The sequence below is a fragment of the Mytilus galloprovincialis genome, chromosome 5, assembly GCF_965363235.1.
Source record: "Mytilus galloprovincialis chromosome 5, xbMytGall1.hap1.1, whole genome shotgun sequence".
Taxonomy (NCBI): domain Eukaryota; kingdom Metazoa; phylum Mollusca; class Bivalvia; order Mytilida; family Mytilidae; genus Mytilus; species Mytilus galloprovincialis.
This window is the reverse complement of record NC_134842.1, coordinates 12,044,415-12,062,879: the sequence shown is the minus strand read 5'-3', so window position 1 is coordinate 12,062,879 and position 18,465 is coordinate 12,044,415. Positions and strand designations below refer to the sequence as shown.

Sequence of the window (18,465 nt, the reverse complement as noted above, 5' to 3'; positions counted from 1 at the left end):
TTGGTACATGACGTACGTGATATAGTTAACAAATCAGGGTTGTTTGTTTACATTTAACTGACTCTGAACTCATTATCTATTCCTTTAATGCGTAATATTAGAATTTATCTTAAATACTTATTTAGAAAGTGCATCGGCATGTATAAAGAATATTTTTATTTTGATATATAAGGTAAAAAGTAAACAATCAAATTATATACAAGGAATATTTATTTCAAATTTGTAATCACATGATGTATGATATTAAATGACTGATGTGCAATATTGCTCCACATGTTGGGTCCTGAAGAGAAATATCATTTGTTCCTACCAGTTTTGAGCAGCAGTTTAGTTACTTTACATTTGCTCTTCATGTTTAAATGATTGCATTGATCCTATTAACAATAAAGTAAGAAATATTAGATTAAACAGGGATCCCACTTGTAACAGGTTGTACATTGAATAATGGATTGCTTCTTTTTATGCCCCATCTACGATAGTAGGGGGGCATTATGTTTTCTGGTCTGTGCGTCCGTTCGTCCGTCCGTCTGTCCCTCTTCAGGTTAAAGTTTTTGGTCAAGGTAGTTTTTGATGAAGTTGAAGTCCAATCGACTTCAAACTTGGTACACATGTTCCCTATGATATGATCTTTTTAATTTTAATGCCAAATTAGAGTTTTTACCCCAAAGTTACGGTCCACTGAACATGGAAAATGATAGTGCGAGTGGGGCATTCGTGTACTGGGGACACATTCTTGTTAGTAATTTTATTGGGGTGTACAAGTGTTGACCAAAGCCTTTTTATTTTGGGTTGCTGTCTCATTCATAATCAATTATTGAGACAAGACAAGACAAGACAATTTATTACAACTAATAGGCACATGTATGGTGCTACAAGAGGATAACAATTATACATTAACAATTACATATACCATGTATACATTGAATTAAGAATGGAAATGGGGAATGTGCCAAAGAGACAACAACCCGACCATAGAGCAGACAACAGCATGTATACTTATACATTTACAAGCAAGACACACAATGAATAAACAAGTGATATCATACAATAAAACTGAAATATTTTTGGTTGATTTGTTAGCAAAATTCTTAATTGCAACTTGGTTAGAAGTTATTGTAACATGCTATAATAAATTATGAAAATATTTTATCAATATGACTCTAAGAAACATGCACACTTTTGTTAGCACTGGCAGTGTGATAATAGACCAATAAATTTCAATTGGGAAGGATTTTTTGTGTAATATGTAGGTATATACCTTTCTCTTAAAGACATTATTTGTTTATTGGAACATACAAAAAAAGTAATGAAAAATTGTCACCAATGGTATTTGAATTGCAGTGACAACATATACCATTTTCCCTTGGTGTATTTTTCCCCATTTGATGGATATTTGTAAAATTTCAAATTTTGGATAAAACCTCCCAAAATGGCATTCATATGAACATCCTTAAATTCCCTGATAAAACCCTGAGTTCCTTGTCTAATTTAAGAAGCTTGTGACTATTTGGAATGTAAAATGTATCTTAAATATCATGACCATAAGAACTTAAGCCATTAATTGTTAATTTATCCATTACAACTGGTCAGAAAAAAGTCGACGACATAGGAATGCAGAAGTTTAAGTTTAAATTTTCCAGAAGTCTGCAAGATGTGGAAAAAATTTGGCTCACCTAGTACTTACCTGATTGTTATGTACCTATAATAAGTACTTTTCTCTTTCTTCTAACCACCCACACATGTCAATAGGTTTGGAGGTTTAAACACCTTTATGCTGACCGTAAACAAACTTTGTGATTGGATTAAATGTCTTTAATGAATTAAATTAGAAAATACAGCTGAACAAGGATGTGGTAAACCCACCCAGAGAATGTTGAATGTCATGTAGGGTCCTAGTATGTACATAAAGTACTCTTAACATGCCTTGTATTTTTTGAAAAGTTTATTTGCTGAAAGTAATAGTTTGCCAATTTTTTTATTGACATGCTTTTTGTTATGCCATAAAAAAAACTTTGGTCTAAATATTGTCTAAAGTAAAAAGCTTTCAACAAATTGTTGATCCTGATTTTACCTTTTCTGACAAAAACCACATACAACTCTTAAATAAATTCTAGTACTTTTAATTTGAAGTTAATTAATGAATTTAATGTTAACTTCAACATGCCTAAACAAAATCATTTATATTGATCTGTTACTGATTTTCCAAATTTTCAACTTTTCCCCCTTATTTTGTGGTCAAATTGACATTTCAAGTTTTGTCATGAAACCTCCTAAATGGCTTTAAAAGGAACATCCCTAAAACCTTGAGTTCCTTTTCAAATATAAGCTTCATGACTATTGGGAACGTAAACGTTATTTTATCATGACCATGCATGAGTACTTAGCTATAAAATGAACTACCATTTTAACTTGTCAGAAAAAAGTTGACGACAAAATAAGATTGCAAAAGTTGCAGTTTCAATTTTCCAGAAGTCTACATTTTGGAAAGTTAGGCTAGCCTCGTACTTACCAAAATGTACCTGTGGGTTTTCTCTTCTAACCACCCACACTTAACATTAAGGTTTTGAGGTTAAACACCTTTATACTGACCAGAAACAAACCTTGTGATTATAGATTAAAATTCTTTAAAATTAAGGAATTCAATTAGAAAATACAGCTGAATGAGGATGTGGTAAACCCACCCATAGAATTTTGTCAGTCATGTAGGGTTCTTGTCAGTACATGAAGTACTCTTACCATCCCAAGAGAAAATAAATCTGGAATTCCACTGGAATCCCGGCTGGAATTTTGATGGGATTCCAAGTGGGATCCCACCTAATTCCACCGGGATAAAATTTCGGGAATCCCGCCAAAAGTCCGGGATTCCCGAAATTTTATCCCGGTGGAATTAGGTGGGATCCCACTGGGATATTGTGGGATTTTGATTGGGATCCCACTGGGATAAAATTTCGGGATTCCCGCTAAATAAGCGGGATCTTGATGTAAATCCCAGTGGAAATATACTCGGATTCCCAGAAAAAAAAGCGGGATCCCAAAAATAAATACCAGCAGGGTATACATGCACCAATTTAAATTGCACTGCCACTGGGAATCCTGGGTTATTTATGCAAAAGGATACATGTCATGTTTTCCTTTCTGTTAATCAATTTGCTGTCTCTGTACTTCCAACTAGAATTGCTGAGTAAATTATGGTAACTGAATATCTGCATGCAATCTGTTTCGTTGGAAGCTCCATTTAAAAAGATCAGTATATCCCCTAAAAGTATCAAAAAAATCCACAAAGAATCATTTGTTCAATACGTTTTGAAGCAACAAATTCAATAGAAATGTTATTGCATGTTTAATGTTTATAGAATACACAATTATGAAGTCTTGGAAGGTTATTTTAATTTTTTGGCTAATTAATTACCTTCCCCCTTTTTTATCCCCTGACGATAAATAACTATAGCGACTTATTATTTTCACCAAATAAACATACACACAACTGAATTAAATTTTGACATACCTACTATTTATGCCTGTTATGTGACAAGTTAACAAGTTTATTCATTGTAAATGTTAAAAATAAATATATTTTCAGTTTATGCTTTCAGACTTTCTGATGTTGATTTGCTCAGATAAAAACCATACAAATCATAGTTCCTCAACAAATTATTTTTATAATCATTATATGCACATGTACACATGTTAAATTAAATTATTAATGCACTTATCTGAAAACATCTACATCTTCGTCCTGTCCATAATTCAGCGTAAACAAATTTTGATGACGTTTTTACCAGTACACAAACGTCGACGTGACAATCTCGCCCCAAATTATATCGGCCAAGTTGATCTGTCTCCGTAACGGTATTATAAATAAATTAAGGGTATCGCATAAAAGTATTAATTACTGGCCAGTTTTTACTAAATATAAGAAAATTATACTTTATTAATAGGCACATGGTGCATGCGGATAAGATAGTGGCCGCATTATTTAGGACAGTAGTCAGTATTTTCTAGGGTCGAACTGTCCCGCGGCAGTACAGTTGAAAACAAAGCACGTGGTTATGATTTTTTACAGTTTACATAAGTTGAGAAATCAAAGTTTTACGATGTCGATCATTATCTTATCATTGATACCGGACGACAACTAATAAAAACGCACTTATGGGATTTTGGGGAACAACAGAAACGCCCAAGCTTTTCTGGCAAAACACTCGTTGACATTTCTCGGACGCCCTGCCATTTTTATCGCGAAAATCTCGGCATTTTTCTGACTTATTAATATCTGTCAAACTGAATATTAAGTGACACGCATTGTTAATTAACACCAATAAAAATAAAATTGAAAATGGAAGTGGGGAATGTGTCAAAGAGACAACAACCCGACCACAGAAACACTTACATATTTTCAACAACATAATATATGGTTCATACAATTTCCCGTTTTAACTAGACTGGGATCCCAGCTTCAGACAGTCATCCCGATTGGGATCCCGTCTTTAAACAGTTCCGATTGGGATCCCAGCTTCGGACAGTTACCCCGATTGGGATCCCAGTGTCCGATATTTATCCCGTTTCATCTTGACTGGAATCCCGGCTTCAGACAGTTATCCCGAATGGGATCCCAGTTTCAGATATTTATCCCGAATGGGATCCCGCCTCCAGATGCTTATCCCGGCTTATCCCGACAATTTCACCGGGATTTCATTGGGATCCCGATGGATCCCGTTTTCGTTTTCTCTTGGGATGCCTTGCATTTTTTTTGGTAAAATTTATTTACTAAAGGCCATAGTTTGCCAATTTTTTTTATTGGCATGTTTTTCCTTCCATAAAAAACTTTGGGCTAAAGTAAAAAGCTTTCAATAATTTGTTATCGTGATTCTAACTTTTCAAACAGAACCTAATTTATGTCTTAAATAAATCCTAGTAGATTAATTTTTAGTTTATCAAGCATGTTAATGTTAACTTTAACATGCCAAAGTAAATATTATCATCATGTTCATATTGATCACGGTATATTAATTGGATAACGATAAAGAAAGACTTAAATCATTTTTGTTTCAACAATTCATTGATATTTTGCCATCTTTCAAATTTAAATTGTTATCTTTTAGCATTTAGAAAGTAAAACACACGGAAAGTTATGATATTATTTTTCTATCTATTAAAAGACCTTCTGATATTGAAGACTATCCCAATGGTCATGCTCAGGCATCATAGAAGTAACATGGCCACAGCCCCAAGTATGTATATTAAAATAATAGAAATTTGATGCTCCTGCACTTTTCTGTATGTTATGCGTTCCACAAATTCTGTTTTGTTTGCTTCAAGTCCTATAGATTAAATGTTTTAGCTTTACCAAGAACTGACCATAAACTCTCCAGAAATGTATATAAATCAAAGTATGGCAGTACTTCCCTTTAACTTTAATCATGTTAATAGGATAAAAAAAGACATAAGAAGTTAAATGTTATGTTTTGGGTTTGCCTTTCAAAGATTTTCATCTGGTTTTTATGTTTGCTGCTTAAAGTGTTGCTTTTTTAAACTCATTTATAAACAAATATAAAAATAGATCAAGAGATACTCTTCACAAGAGACCAAATGACACAGAAGTTATAGATCACTGTACAGCATTCAACAATAAGTAAAACCTACAAAGTTTATATTTGAATTATAATTGTAAAGTTTAGTATCCTCAGTTTTATCAAGACCTGTACTTTAAATGATTTAATTGTATTTTGACCTTTAAGTTAAAATGAGGATGTTTACCTTTATAATAAAAGTTTGTAGATAAAAGATGTTATTTCTATAGGGTGGTTGTTGTCTTGTAAATGATACAATCCTTTAAGTATGTTGTTGATTATAATTCAGGTCATTAAAACATTAAAACAGACACAAAAAAGTTCGATACATTAAACTAAGCATCAGTTTTATTTAGGAAAAAGAGTGTTTGCATGAGCAATGATTTGTCTAGTATTCATCAGGAGTTCAAAGAAAAACATTTCCAATGAAAAAAAAAATCAAAATCATTCAGAATTCCAAAAAGCCTGAAGTTTTTGTATCTGATTAATAAATAGCAGATAACCTGAAATAGCAGAAAAAGACCCCTCTTAAAAACTGTAGTGCTCTTATTATAGGCTTTCAGGCACTCACAGTGAGGCAATCTTTAGCAAGTTATCAAAGGTACCAGGCAATCTTTAGCAAGTTATCAATGGTACCAGGCTTATAATTTGATACCAGAAGCATGTTTCGTCTACATTAAGACTCTTCAGTGGCGGCCAGATCAAAGATGATCTAATATGAATTTATAAAGTTTCTTTTTTTCATTTAAGAACTGACTAATGGGACCACTTAATAATAAACTGTTCATGTGTTATTGTTTATATTTGTCAAGTGGGGATTACCAACAAATGTATGTGTAGGCAGTGGCAGATCAAGAAAGTTTCATAAGTGGAGCCATACTGACTGCATAATAGGGGCCCCGCTCCTGTCATGCTTCAATGATTCCCTTTATAATCAACCAAATATTTCCCACAAAAGGGGGGCCTGGGCCCTGACACCCTCCCCTTAAATCTGCCTCAATAAAAGAAAGAAGTCAGAAATTGTTACTGTACGCTAACTTTCCCTTTGAAATATAAGGATGATAGACAGTGAAGTGTTATGTTTATGGTGTTGATTTGATGGGAAAAAAATGCCCCTAGAATGGAAATAAAATAATTTGTACTTTACTATATCTATATATTTAAATGTGCATTGAGTTTAGACTATGTTTAACAGACATTAAATAAACATAACCTTTCAATAATTATTAATTCAATCTGGGTCAATATGTTTTATTTTAATAAAGATGTAAATTGATTTTTAAAAATGCTATTTCATTCAAAACAAAGGGTTTTATTCATAACATTTTTTTTTTTTTGGCAAGAAATATAATTTATACAAAGAATTAGGCTGATTTGTAACGGAAATGTATATATATTTTGTGGTATTTTAGTAATTAATAATTGTAACATTGACTGTATATTTCTTGGTATTACAGTAATTAATAAAGGAAAGTTGTTTTTATGACTAAATAAAACTCGAACAGGACCTTTGACAACATGTTTTGGACCACAATATTTTAACAATTTAAATTTTAAGATTTATATATTTGATTTTGTTTATCACTGATATCCAGATTTTTTTCAAAAAATACATTTATATTCTCAGACAGTTGTTAGTTATTGTGCAAACTTTTACATATAAATGCATCAATTTCATATTAGGGGGGATTATGGGAAAAAATCTGTTCAATCACTTATCAACAGGGGATTTTCTAACCTAATACAAAACCAAATTTGGCAAATGAAAATTACATTAAATGCAGATGTTGTATAGTTTACATGTAAAAATATTGCAATTTACATTTTATCATTTGCATTATACAATAAAAATTACGAACAGGCAAGACATATCTCTGTGTCAACAGTTTAGAGTTTTTTGTGTGTTTTTGTATTGACATTTATAGTGAGGAAGGGATTCCATGAGTACCTGTTACTTAGTGATAAATATTAGATGATATAAACATGTTCAAAGAGTTGATTACCTGTATTACAATGTGCATTTCAGGGTACACCCTTTAAGAATTGTACAATATAATAAATAGAACGCAGTATTTCAATATGTTTATGTTTATTGAAGCACCTGTTTACATTCTTATCTTTTAAGTCATATAGTTTGCATTTCAAGGTACACCCTTGTTGCATGATATGCTTTAAAATAACACAATATTTAAATACATTAATGCGTTTATTTTCTGAACTTTAAAAGTCATACAGTTTGTATTTTAATGTTATATTTCTTATTTTTGAGTAATTTTCACCAATTCCTCAAAAAGAGGCCTAGCTTTCAAAAATAACTGTAAGAGCTGAACTCAATTGTCATGACTGGTTTTCCAAGTTTATATATTTGTTAAAAAAAAAAAACAAATAAATATCAAACACTATCTGAGTGCACCTTTCACTTTTCAACAGTAGTGTAAAAATTGGATGTTTTCAAAAGTTCGTAATTTTACCTTGTCCTAAAATAAATCTGATAAATAATCTCTCGTAAATCGGAATGATTTATTATCTAAATTTTGGATGAGCACCAAAATGACCACTTTATTACACTCACACTGACAAACATTACTATGTGGTCAAAATAAAATGACCATATAATTGTCATTTGAAGCTCACTTTAAATTTATTACATTTTCACTTGTCTGTTAACATTGGCAATATTGGTTGTTTTTACTTCAAGTCTTGCCATTTCCTTCAGTCCTAAAAATACATATGTTTTTACAAAAATAAATATAAATCTTAATCATATCATCAAACCTGTCAAAGACACTTGAACTTGAAATATGACTTCCCTGTGAATTTTATTTTTATATTCCTTCATCCTTCAATTTTCTTTTGGGGTTTTCAGTGTAAAACAATTGTAAATTACAGTTATAATTAAGTCTTCATCAGTCAATAATGTGCAATAAGCTTACAGTCTGTTCAAAATTTAAGTTGTCACATAAACCTGAGGCCAGTGCAATTTTGAAAATGACCTCTTAGATTGGTGTTTTAATCGTAGTAGACCCAAAATTTTTTAGTTGCCTTTGTTATATGATGTAGCCATAGGCGGATCAATGGGGCCTGGGGGCCAGAACCCCCCCCCCTTTTTGTGGGAAAAGTTTGGTTGATTATATGGGGAATCACTGAAGCATGCCCCCCACCTTTTAGGTCAGTAAGTTATTATATTGTATTACATTTTCACACAGTCATCAGTGTGTCAAACTTTCTTGCATTGTGGGTAATTTTTCTTACATGTTGTTACAGTTACATTTTGTTACAATGTGTATTACATTTTCTTATTTGATATTGTTGCAAGTAATTTTCAGGTTTTACAAGGCTTTTAAATTTGCCCTTGGGGTTTCCCACACCTGAGAGAGATTGGGGAGAACTAGGAAGTAGTCTTATTGTTGTGTCTGTCGGCAGGGATTTCCCAAATTAAGCACCTGGAGCATTCTTCAATTTTAAAACGCAATTCAGAAATAACTTGTGCAAAGAACCCATTTTAAAGATATCCTTTATCACCTGATTTATTTAAATGACTTAAAACTTTTGAACACTTGGCTGAAACATTTACTAAAATATAATTGGTAGGCACAGTTTGAATATCAGGAAGTTTCAAAGGCAATTTAAGTTTAAAGAAGAAAATTAAAACTATTTTGGTAACAGAAAGTGCAATATTTGCATAACTTTAAAACCCAATTCTGTTAATTTATGATCTGGATTTAGATTACATAAATATCTCATTATAAATTTACCAAAATAGAAATCAAAATATGTCTTTTGAAGCTTTTGAATAAAAAAAAGTATGCTTGAATTCAAACATTTTCCTTTCAAATCAATTAATACAATTAAGTTCTAAGTGCACTTAGGAAGCCCATATAACATGGTGTCTGATGGACTCAGGGATCAAGTATGAAGATCTTGGTAATTTTTTTTTCACATTTTGGACAATATAGAATTTTATTCTTTCAAAAATCATGGCCACATTTTAACTTTAAGTTAATCTTTAGGTAGCCTTGATAGTGCCAATTATTCATGTTTTTTCCAGGGGGGGGTTACTTTGATATTCTTTTGGTAGAGGTGTGCCATTTTTGCCTCAAAAAACGTACCCATTTTAATATAAAAGAGGGACGAAAGATACCAAAGGGACAGTCAAACTCATAAATCTAAAACAAACTGACAACGCCATGGCTAAAAATGAAAAGGACAAACAAACAACAGCACACATGACACAACATAGAAAACTAAAGAATAAACAACACGAACCCCACCAAAAAAACTAGGGGTGATCTCAGGTGCTCCGGAAGGGTAAGCAGATCCTGCTCCACATGTGGCACCCATCGTGTTGCTTATGTGATAACAAATCCGGTAAATAGTCTAATTCGGTACATTCACTGAAATTCAGTACCTATAGTTATATAAATATTTAAGAAAGAATGACCTATACTTATATACAATATTTAAAATATGATCCATGCTTATATAAGCACTAACTCATTATCACTCAATAACTCATAAATATACCAGCTACCCTTAAGTTTTTATATATGAATTGACATCGTTTGGTGCACATATATTTTATCGATATATATACGCATGGATTATTGGATTAACTGCAGGTGAACTTTCAAATGAATTGATTTAATTTAATATAATAATTGACCATTAATAATGTAAGATTCTCAATAGAATATTTATATATGATATGTAGATCATACCCCAAATCAATATACAGTTATCAAACGTAAATGCATTTTAATATAGGATGTCAATAAAAAGGAGGGTCATTTTTATATAAAATCTCGCAAAATTATGACCCATATTTTTGGCACATCCCCGTATACCCATTAATAGGAAGTTACCCCCCCCCCCCCCCCTGGTTTTTTCATTCATTTGTACCACTGTGTGCACATTTATTTTTTTAGAGGGTTAAAGTCGGGTCTATTTAAGCACTGGTTAAAGTATTACTAGTTGACCATATGAATTCATTTAAAGCATAAAAATGGGTGCCGCATGTCCCAAGTCAGGAGCCTGTAATAGAGTGGTTGTCATTTGGTGCTGTGTTACATATTTGTTTTTAATTCAATTCTTTGTACATGAATTAGGCCGTTAGTTTTCACAATTAAATTGCTTTGCATTTGTCATTTCAGGTCCTTTTATAGTTGACTATGTAGTATGGGATTTGCTCATTGTTGAAGGCCATACAGTTGTTAACTTCTGTGTCATTTGGTCTCTGGTGCAGAGTTTGTCTGATTGGCAATCATACCACATTATCTTTTATAAACATTTTTTACAAAATAACAAAATGCAAATACTACTCTCCATTTACCACAAGTGACTACAAAGAGAACATATAGGATTCAAAATAGGATAAAATAGATATCATTGATAATCTGACATTTCTCTAGGCTATTCAATGTATCATATGCTGATATTAACTATAAAATGTATCTTTGTTGAATTGTTGAATGATGTATCATAAAGGTTAAAAGTGGACAAAATTTGGACTATATACTTTGAATTAATTCATTTTCCAGGATTGAGGAAAATTTGTTTTTTCGTGGATATTGTACAAAAATTGTCCTTTTGCCAAAGCCTACATTAAACCTACAGTTAATGTGTACTACATTAAACATTTATATTTGTGGTTTACCTAACATATGAAATCCAGGAAAATGTGGTATCCTATCAATGATAATGAATCCTAAGTATTATTCTATAGGAGCTTTTTCTCAAATATTCCTTCTGAAGTTTCTTAAGTTTTTTTGTTCTGGAAGCTGGCAGGTGGTCAAAAAGAAAAAAAGGCTAGGGTTACCAATTTATTTGCAAATGAAACCTGTTATGATGTACTGCTCTTTACTTTGCTATAGAAAAACTTATCAAGTATAGCTTTGAAGAATTCATTTTTATAAATACTGGAAAAAAAAAGGCTTTATGTAACTTTTCTAAAGTTTTTGAAATCAACATGATTTTTATGACCTCTCCATAATGGAAGGGCATTAAGTTTTACCCTTGTTCATACATGTACACCCATGCATCCAAAAGATGGTTTCCCTTCTCTAACTTTAGTTTCCCTCAACTAAATTTTGTGATTTTTGTCGAGCCTGCAACTTTTGTTGCAGAAAGCTCGACATAGGGATAGTGATCCAACGGCGGCGGCGGTGTTAGCTCACTTCTTAAAAGCTATATATTTTAGAAGGTGGAATACCTGGATGCTTCATATTTTGTATATAGATGCCTCATGTTACGAAGTTTCCGTCAGTCACATATCCATTGTCCTTGACCTCATTTTCATGGTTCAGTGACCACTTGAAAAAAAGTTCAGATTTTTTGTAATGTTGAATTCTCTCTTACTATAAGTAATAGGATAACTATATTTGGTATGTGCGTACCTTGCAAGGTCCTCATGCCCGTCAGACAGTTTTCACTTGACCTCGACCTCATTTCACGGATCAGTGAACAAGGTTAAGTTTTGGTGGTCAAGTCCATATCTCAGATATTATATGCAATAGGTCTAGTATATTCGGTGTATGGAAGGACTGTAAGGTGTACATGTCCAACTGGCAGGTGTCATCTGACCTTGACCTCATTTTCATGGTTCAGTGGTTATAGTTAAGTTTTTGTGTTTTGGTCTGTTTTTCTCATACTTTATGCAATAGGTCTACTATATTTGTTGTATTGAATGATTGTAAGGTGTACATGTCTAGCGGGAAGATGTCATCTGACCTTGACCTCATTTTCATGGTTCAGTGGTCAAAGTTAAGTTATTGAGTTTTGGTCTTTTTATTTTATACTTTATGTCATAGGTCAACTATATTTTTAGTGTATGGAAATATTTTATGATCTATATGTCAGTCGTGCAGGTTTTATTTGACCTTGACCTGGTTTTCACGGTTCATTGCTCAGTGTAAAGTTTTTGTGTTTTGGTCTATTTTTCTTAAAACTATAAGCAACAGGTCAACTATATTTGTTGTATGGAAGCATTGTTAGCTGTACATGTCTGCTTGGCATGGTTCATCTGACCTTGACCTCATTTCATGGTTCATTGATCAATGTTTAGTTTTCTTGGTTAATGTTAAGTTTATGTGACAGTTGTAATAAAGCTTTATATTTAGGAGTATCAACATAATATCAATGATTAGTAAAGAAGGCGAGACATTTCAGTGTGTGCACTCTTGTGTAACATCTTATAATTGTAGTGTTGGAAGTTTTTTTATAATACCTTGACTATAAGAAACATTGTTTGGTAATTTAACTTTGATTTTTGAGCTATTGTCAAAAAAAAAATGTTACTTCTTTGAATAAATAACATGAAAAATGAGTACAGATTTGTATTAAGCTATCTCTTAACCATGGTGGGCAGTATTTTCATGCTAAAAGTGTCTTCATAAAAAAAAAAATGATTGTGCGTCTTGTAACCTATATAAGAAATTGAATGTTTTACCGGTAAATGAAAACTGCCATTGATGCAATTAAATATTGGCTGAAGTTTTCTTTGGTCAATGGAGCTTTTGTTAACTTTATTTACAACTAAAACAGATGACAAATAAGATGTTAATCCACTCATTTCCTTTAAAGGAATTCCCAATTATAGCAAGTCAAGTATCAGATTTTAAATGCGATCTTTAAACGAGCTCGCCACTTAATATAAATAATCTATAAATAAAGGAGAAGGAAATACAAATAACGCTGTACTTGACCATGAAATAAATTTGTCAACACTATGAGAGTTATCAATAATGTACTTAAAGTAACAGTTACGTTTAACATGTACAGAAACTTTATAATTGGCTGACTGAATGTTTAGATACACCAACAAACAATTCTCACCTTATTTCAAAATATTGACAAATCATACAGTGATACTCACATGGCCTTTGGGCGTTAAATTACTTTCGTTATGACGCAACGTTATTCTATCATTAAACAGATCTTCTGAGGAAGAATTTATATTTTAAATGTTTTTCTGCATTAGTACCCAATTTTACCTTATAGTCATTTAGGGTGGTGTGATATTTTAAAATCATTTTTAGCAGATTAATCATGAAAGACAGTTATAAAGGTATTTGATGTTGTATTATTTATTATTGTTTTAGGTTTAATACTACACATGTATATTTATACGATTAAATTAGATACATAAATCATGTAGATGTTAGTTTTAGAACCTATTAAATTAATTTCTTTTATTTAAAAAATAGTTGTATTAAAGGTGTAATTTAGATTGACTTGCACATAACCTATTTTGGTATCAAGACTTGAAAAAAAAACCATCAGAGATGAGAAAATTTGCTAACCAAAAGAATCTGCAAATCATTATTTATAATTTCTGAGGGCTGTTCATGTTCAAAAAGGCTTCGGTTTCATTAAATAATGTACTTTTTGATAAAACTACTGATATTCATGATATGAGTGGAAACTGGTCCTTGATATGGTTCAGCTGACCTTTACAATTCTAATATACAAACTGTGGTCCAAGATTGAGTGCTAAATTATGTACCTAGATTTTAAACTGTTCAGAAATTATATGCAACAATAGTTAATATTTCTACAGTTCTGAATACACAGATATGAATATGTAGTCAGATTAGGTGATAATTCTGATATAAATGTGTGGTCATTTAGGTGGTAAATAAAGTAGACCTTTTACTGTTGTTTTGGTCAGAAATCCTATGAATTATTTTGGTATATTAATGGTTGGTTAATTTATTAGTCATTTATATATATATATATATATTATACCTGAAGCTATATAGAGTGACAACACCTGTACAGTGTGGTGTACCAATTATTGATTATTTATGTTTTCTGTAAATATTTGTAGATAATTTTTATAAATATTATATCAGTGGCGGATCCAGAACTTTTCATATGGAGGGGCTGCTTACTGACCTAAATGGGGTGGCTCCTGTCATGCTTCAGTGATTCCTTATATAATCAACAAAATTTTCCTGACTATATTGAAGAAATAAAATAGTGTCACAATATGTGTTGAACATTGTTGAAGGCCACCTGTAATATTACATCACACAGAATAGATAAAACGGTTTTATCTTCTTATAGTAGACAATAAAATGAGATTATCTTCAGAAAATAGAAGTTTTATCTGATATCTGGCTGTTTTGTATCTAATGTATTAGACTGAAAGATGTTGGGATTGTGGTATGAGTGTATTCTTAATATCAATAAGGTCAAGGGGTTGACTATAAAGTATAGAAATATCTCCACTGCAGCAATTAAAGATGCATACAGAAGGGGCTTCTGTATAAATAAATGCACATCTGGTAATTCTGGTTCATTAAAATCTGAAACCTTCGCTATTATAATCGTGTTGAAGACTGTATATTAATTTCTTGAAGTATTTTGTATTTTTATGCCCCAACTAGGGAATTATGTTTTTTCGGTCGGTGTGTCCGTTCCTACTTCCATCCATCTGTCCGTATGTTTGTTCATTCATTGTTTGGCTTCAAACTAAAGTTTTTGGTCAAGGTAGTTTTTAATGAAGTTGAAGTCCAATCAACTTGAAACTTAGTACAAAATCACACATGTTCCCTTTGACATGATTTTCTAATTCTAATGTCAAATTAGAGTTTTGACACTAATTTCATGGTCCACTGAACATAGAAAATGATGGTGCGAGTGGAGCATCCATGTTCTATTATAATTGGACCCAATCTTCTTTTGTGTCATTGTTGTTGTCTGAGAGTTATCAGTACTTTGCTACTAGTACTCACTCATTTAATGGTTGTAATTTCTTTTGGAATGAGTACCCCCAACTATCATAAACATGCACATGGTGTATCTTTTAGTTATTATATCTTGTTGGAAGACTGTATGTTAATATCTATAGAGTTATTAAAGATGCCTTTATTTTTTTTTGAGTCATTGGGTTCTCTATCTCATTGATGATATACTGAAAACATCTCCTTCTATTCATAATGATTTTAATTTAGTAAGTTGTAACAGAAACCAATAGGGAACATTTGACATAGATAATTTAATTGATACTTGATTTGAGGACGGAAGGGTAAAAGATAAGTATTGAGAATAATATAATTTTTGTCTAAAATTGAGGAAAATATATTTTATTTCCAAACATTTAATTATTCATGGGATTTGTTTCAAGTGTTTGTTTCACATTCAGATCATTGGCTCAAACACTTATAATGAAAAAGGGGCATCAATTAAATTAACTTAATTTATTCAATTAGATTTAAAATGACAGTTAGAATACACTGAGAGCTGTCTTTTGTACTTAATCATGGTCATTCTCATGAAATGCAATGGATAACTTAGGAGGAACATCAGTTAATGGAAAAGTTTGAGAACTTTCCATTTTAAAACTTAACTGTACCTGTAAGAATGAAAAATTTGAAAGCACAAAGTTGTATGAGAAGTCCCTACTGAAGAATTTTAAATTCTGAATGTAAAAATAAGGAGATGTGATATGATTGTCTATTATCCACCTGCAAAAAAATGATGTAGATGGAAGCAACTTATAACGCAGCCTTTTAACAATGAGAAAAACCTATACCAGGACAATATGAAATGTAAAACAATTCATTTGGCCTGACATTTGAACAGTAAACAAAAACAAATAAGAATAATGCTTGTTTATGATTTGTCAAGTTTAATAATACATAAATTACATCATTTAAATCGGAAATGCATTTTGTATGTCTTGAGGTCATAGTTGACAAAAATAGTTTGGTGGTTATAACCAAAAATTACATAAATCCATGTAAATCAAAATTACTCATTTACATATAAATTATATATTATGATTTTTTATACATTAATAATGGATAGCTAAACGTGACTTGAATTTCAATGAGTTATTGTCGACCAGGACAGGAAATTTTAAATCAAGTGACACAGAAATTTTACAGGAAATAAGAAATCAACAATGTAATCTACAATCAAATAACCCCTTGTGCAGCAAGAAAATACCTCGTATGAAATGTCGGTTCAGAATATAAGGTTTCTGTTTAAAGGAAGTTCATCTTCAAGGACGTTCTTTTAAATTTTTATTTGATCTGGCTTGCCCCAGAAAATTCATATGCATTAATTGTTTGGATTTCATGAAACTTTAGGGTTGATGTTAAATAGATGTTTATCCTATTCAGGGTCTTTATTAGAGGATGAAATAATTGAAAAGTTTGCTATTAAAAAAACCGAATAAACTCAAGATTTGGTGTAATTTAATAGTGAATTTTAAATTTGGGAAAATTACATTTCAATGGTATTGTGTTGAGAAAATGCAAAAAAACTGTGCATGAATTAAAGTGTTATTGTCTGTTTAAAGGAAGTGAATCTCTAGGGGCTTTTTCTTTCCAATGGTTAATTTTCTTTAGGTTAAACGTGCTTGCTGAAACAATTACAGATGCATTGTTGGTAAAAACTCCCAGGTTTCTGTTGTTTATGGTATGGATATTTTATTGAGGGTTTTTACGAGGATGTTTTTCCTTCATAATTTTTTTCCAGAATATTCAGTCTTACTACTGTTGAAAAACCAGTAATTATAAAACTTAATTAGTACAAGTTTCAGTATAAGATGTAACTGAATATGATAAGTTGAGGAACATCTTAGCCTTATTTTGTAAGAAACTGTTAATGTTTAGCCTTGTACAGAATTTTCAAGACAAAGATATTGAAATTGGATACCAGCTCAAGGTGTCTATGGGGAATCTAAACAGGGAGTTTCTTATTTTGTCCTCATATTTGTGATTTTGAGCTATTTCAATCACAAAACAAAATCATGTTAAAACAGTCAAATATAAGTTTATAGCAGATACTTCTCTAGTCCAAATCCACAAGCAATTAATTATAGACATTGCAGTAAAAGTACATTGAAAATGCAAAATATTTACATCCACATCTGACTGGAAATTTATTTTGCTATGTATTCTTAAACTTGATATGATAGGGCAATTATTTTGAAGTTATCGATCCCCTGCAATTGTATTAATAACACCTCTTTCTGTAATTCCTAAAAATATTAAGAAAATAGGATAGGAATTTAAGTGATGTTGTCAATATTTTATTATTTTACTTCTTTAATTCAACATATTGCTTCAACACTCTTTTTTTTATTCAGACCATTCTGCAAATTAAGCATGGTCTCTTTGCCAACACTTTCTTCTATGCATAAAAACTTTACAAAGAAACTGTTTTGGTTTTTTTTTTCAAATATTTTTATCAGCTGTATATAGAGGAGAAACAATAAGTTATGGTACCTGTGTTATTACTGATACATACATTTTACCTTTTTAAAGTTCTTGTCCATGTATTAAGTGCATTTCACTTGTCAGCTGACAAAGGTCTCATTTCAGAAATTGAAAAAAAATTCACATAAAGACACGTTATATAGTTTAAAGTTTCTTTTTTTAAGTATTAAATATAACAATTGGTAGAAGGTCTTACTTATCTTTGAACTTATTGTATTTAAAATAGTGTCCTAACTTTAAGACACTTTAAGTTCATAAGGAAGTAATAGTATTAAGGAGAGAATGTGGTCTGTCTGTTATCTGCGTAGTCTTTATGTACTAAACTCTTGAGTGGCATGATCAAATATAGAATGGAAATGCCATCAATTCAATATTTCACTTCCAGAAATTAAATGCCAACAAAGTCTGATAAGTTTCTGTAATCCTATATTTAAGGAATGACAAAGTGATTATGTTTGATTCCTGTGACAATAGTTTTGACAGTTTTCGTGACTCGGTTGTTCATATCTGTCAGGAAGGAAAATAGAGTAAATATATATGATATACACATGATAGCCATGTGCATATAACACTGTCATGTGACTGCAACACATAAGATATATCTAATAATACATAATTTTTTTAAATCTGTGAATTTTAATATCCTGGTACTTTTGCATGCTGACTGTGTC

General features: G+C 31.4%; 1 protein-coding gene and 1 long non-coding RNA gene across 4 annotated transcripts in view; both read left to right on the top strand.

The window, feature by feature from the left end:
* The window catches only part of LOC143075162 (uncharacterized), a 227,498-nt gene that overhangs the window by 183,599 nt on the left and 25,434 nt on the right, over window positions 1-18,465 (top strand). The gene's annotated exons all lie outside the window — the stretch shown is intronic.
* LOC143075161 (active breakpoint cluster region-related protein-like) overlaps window positions 1-18,465 on the top strand; it is a 48,152-nt gene that overhangs the window by 4,253 nt on the left and 25,434 nt on the right. The window contains exon 1 of one of the 3 annotated variants that reach the window (XM_076250493.1): window positions 13,006-13,629. The exons of the other annotated variants lie outside the window; for them this stretch is intronic. Within the exon in view, the coding sequence (XP_076106608.1) occupies window positions 13,611-13,629 (19 nt within the window). The 5' untranslated portion in view covers window positions 13,006-13,610. Of the gene's footprint in view, window positions 1-13,005; window positions 13,630-18,465 lie in introns of those variants that run through there. 3 annotated transcript variants of the gene reach the window in all.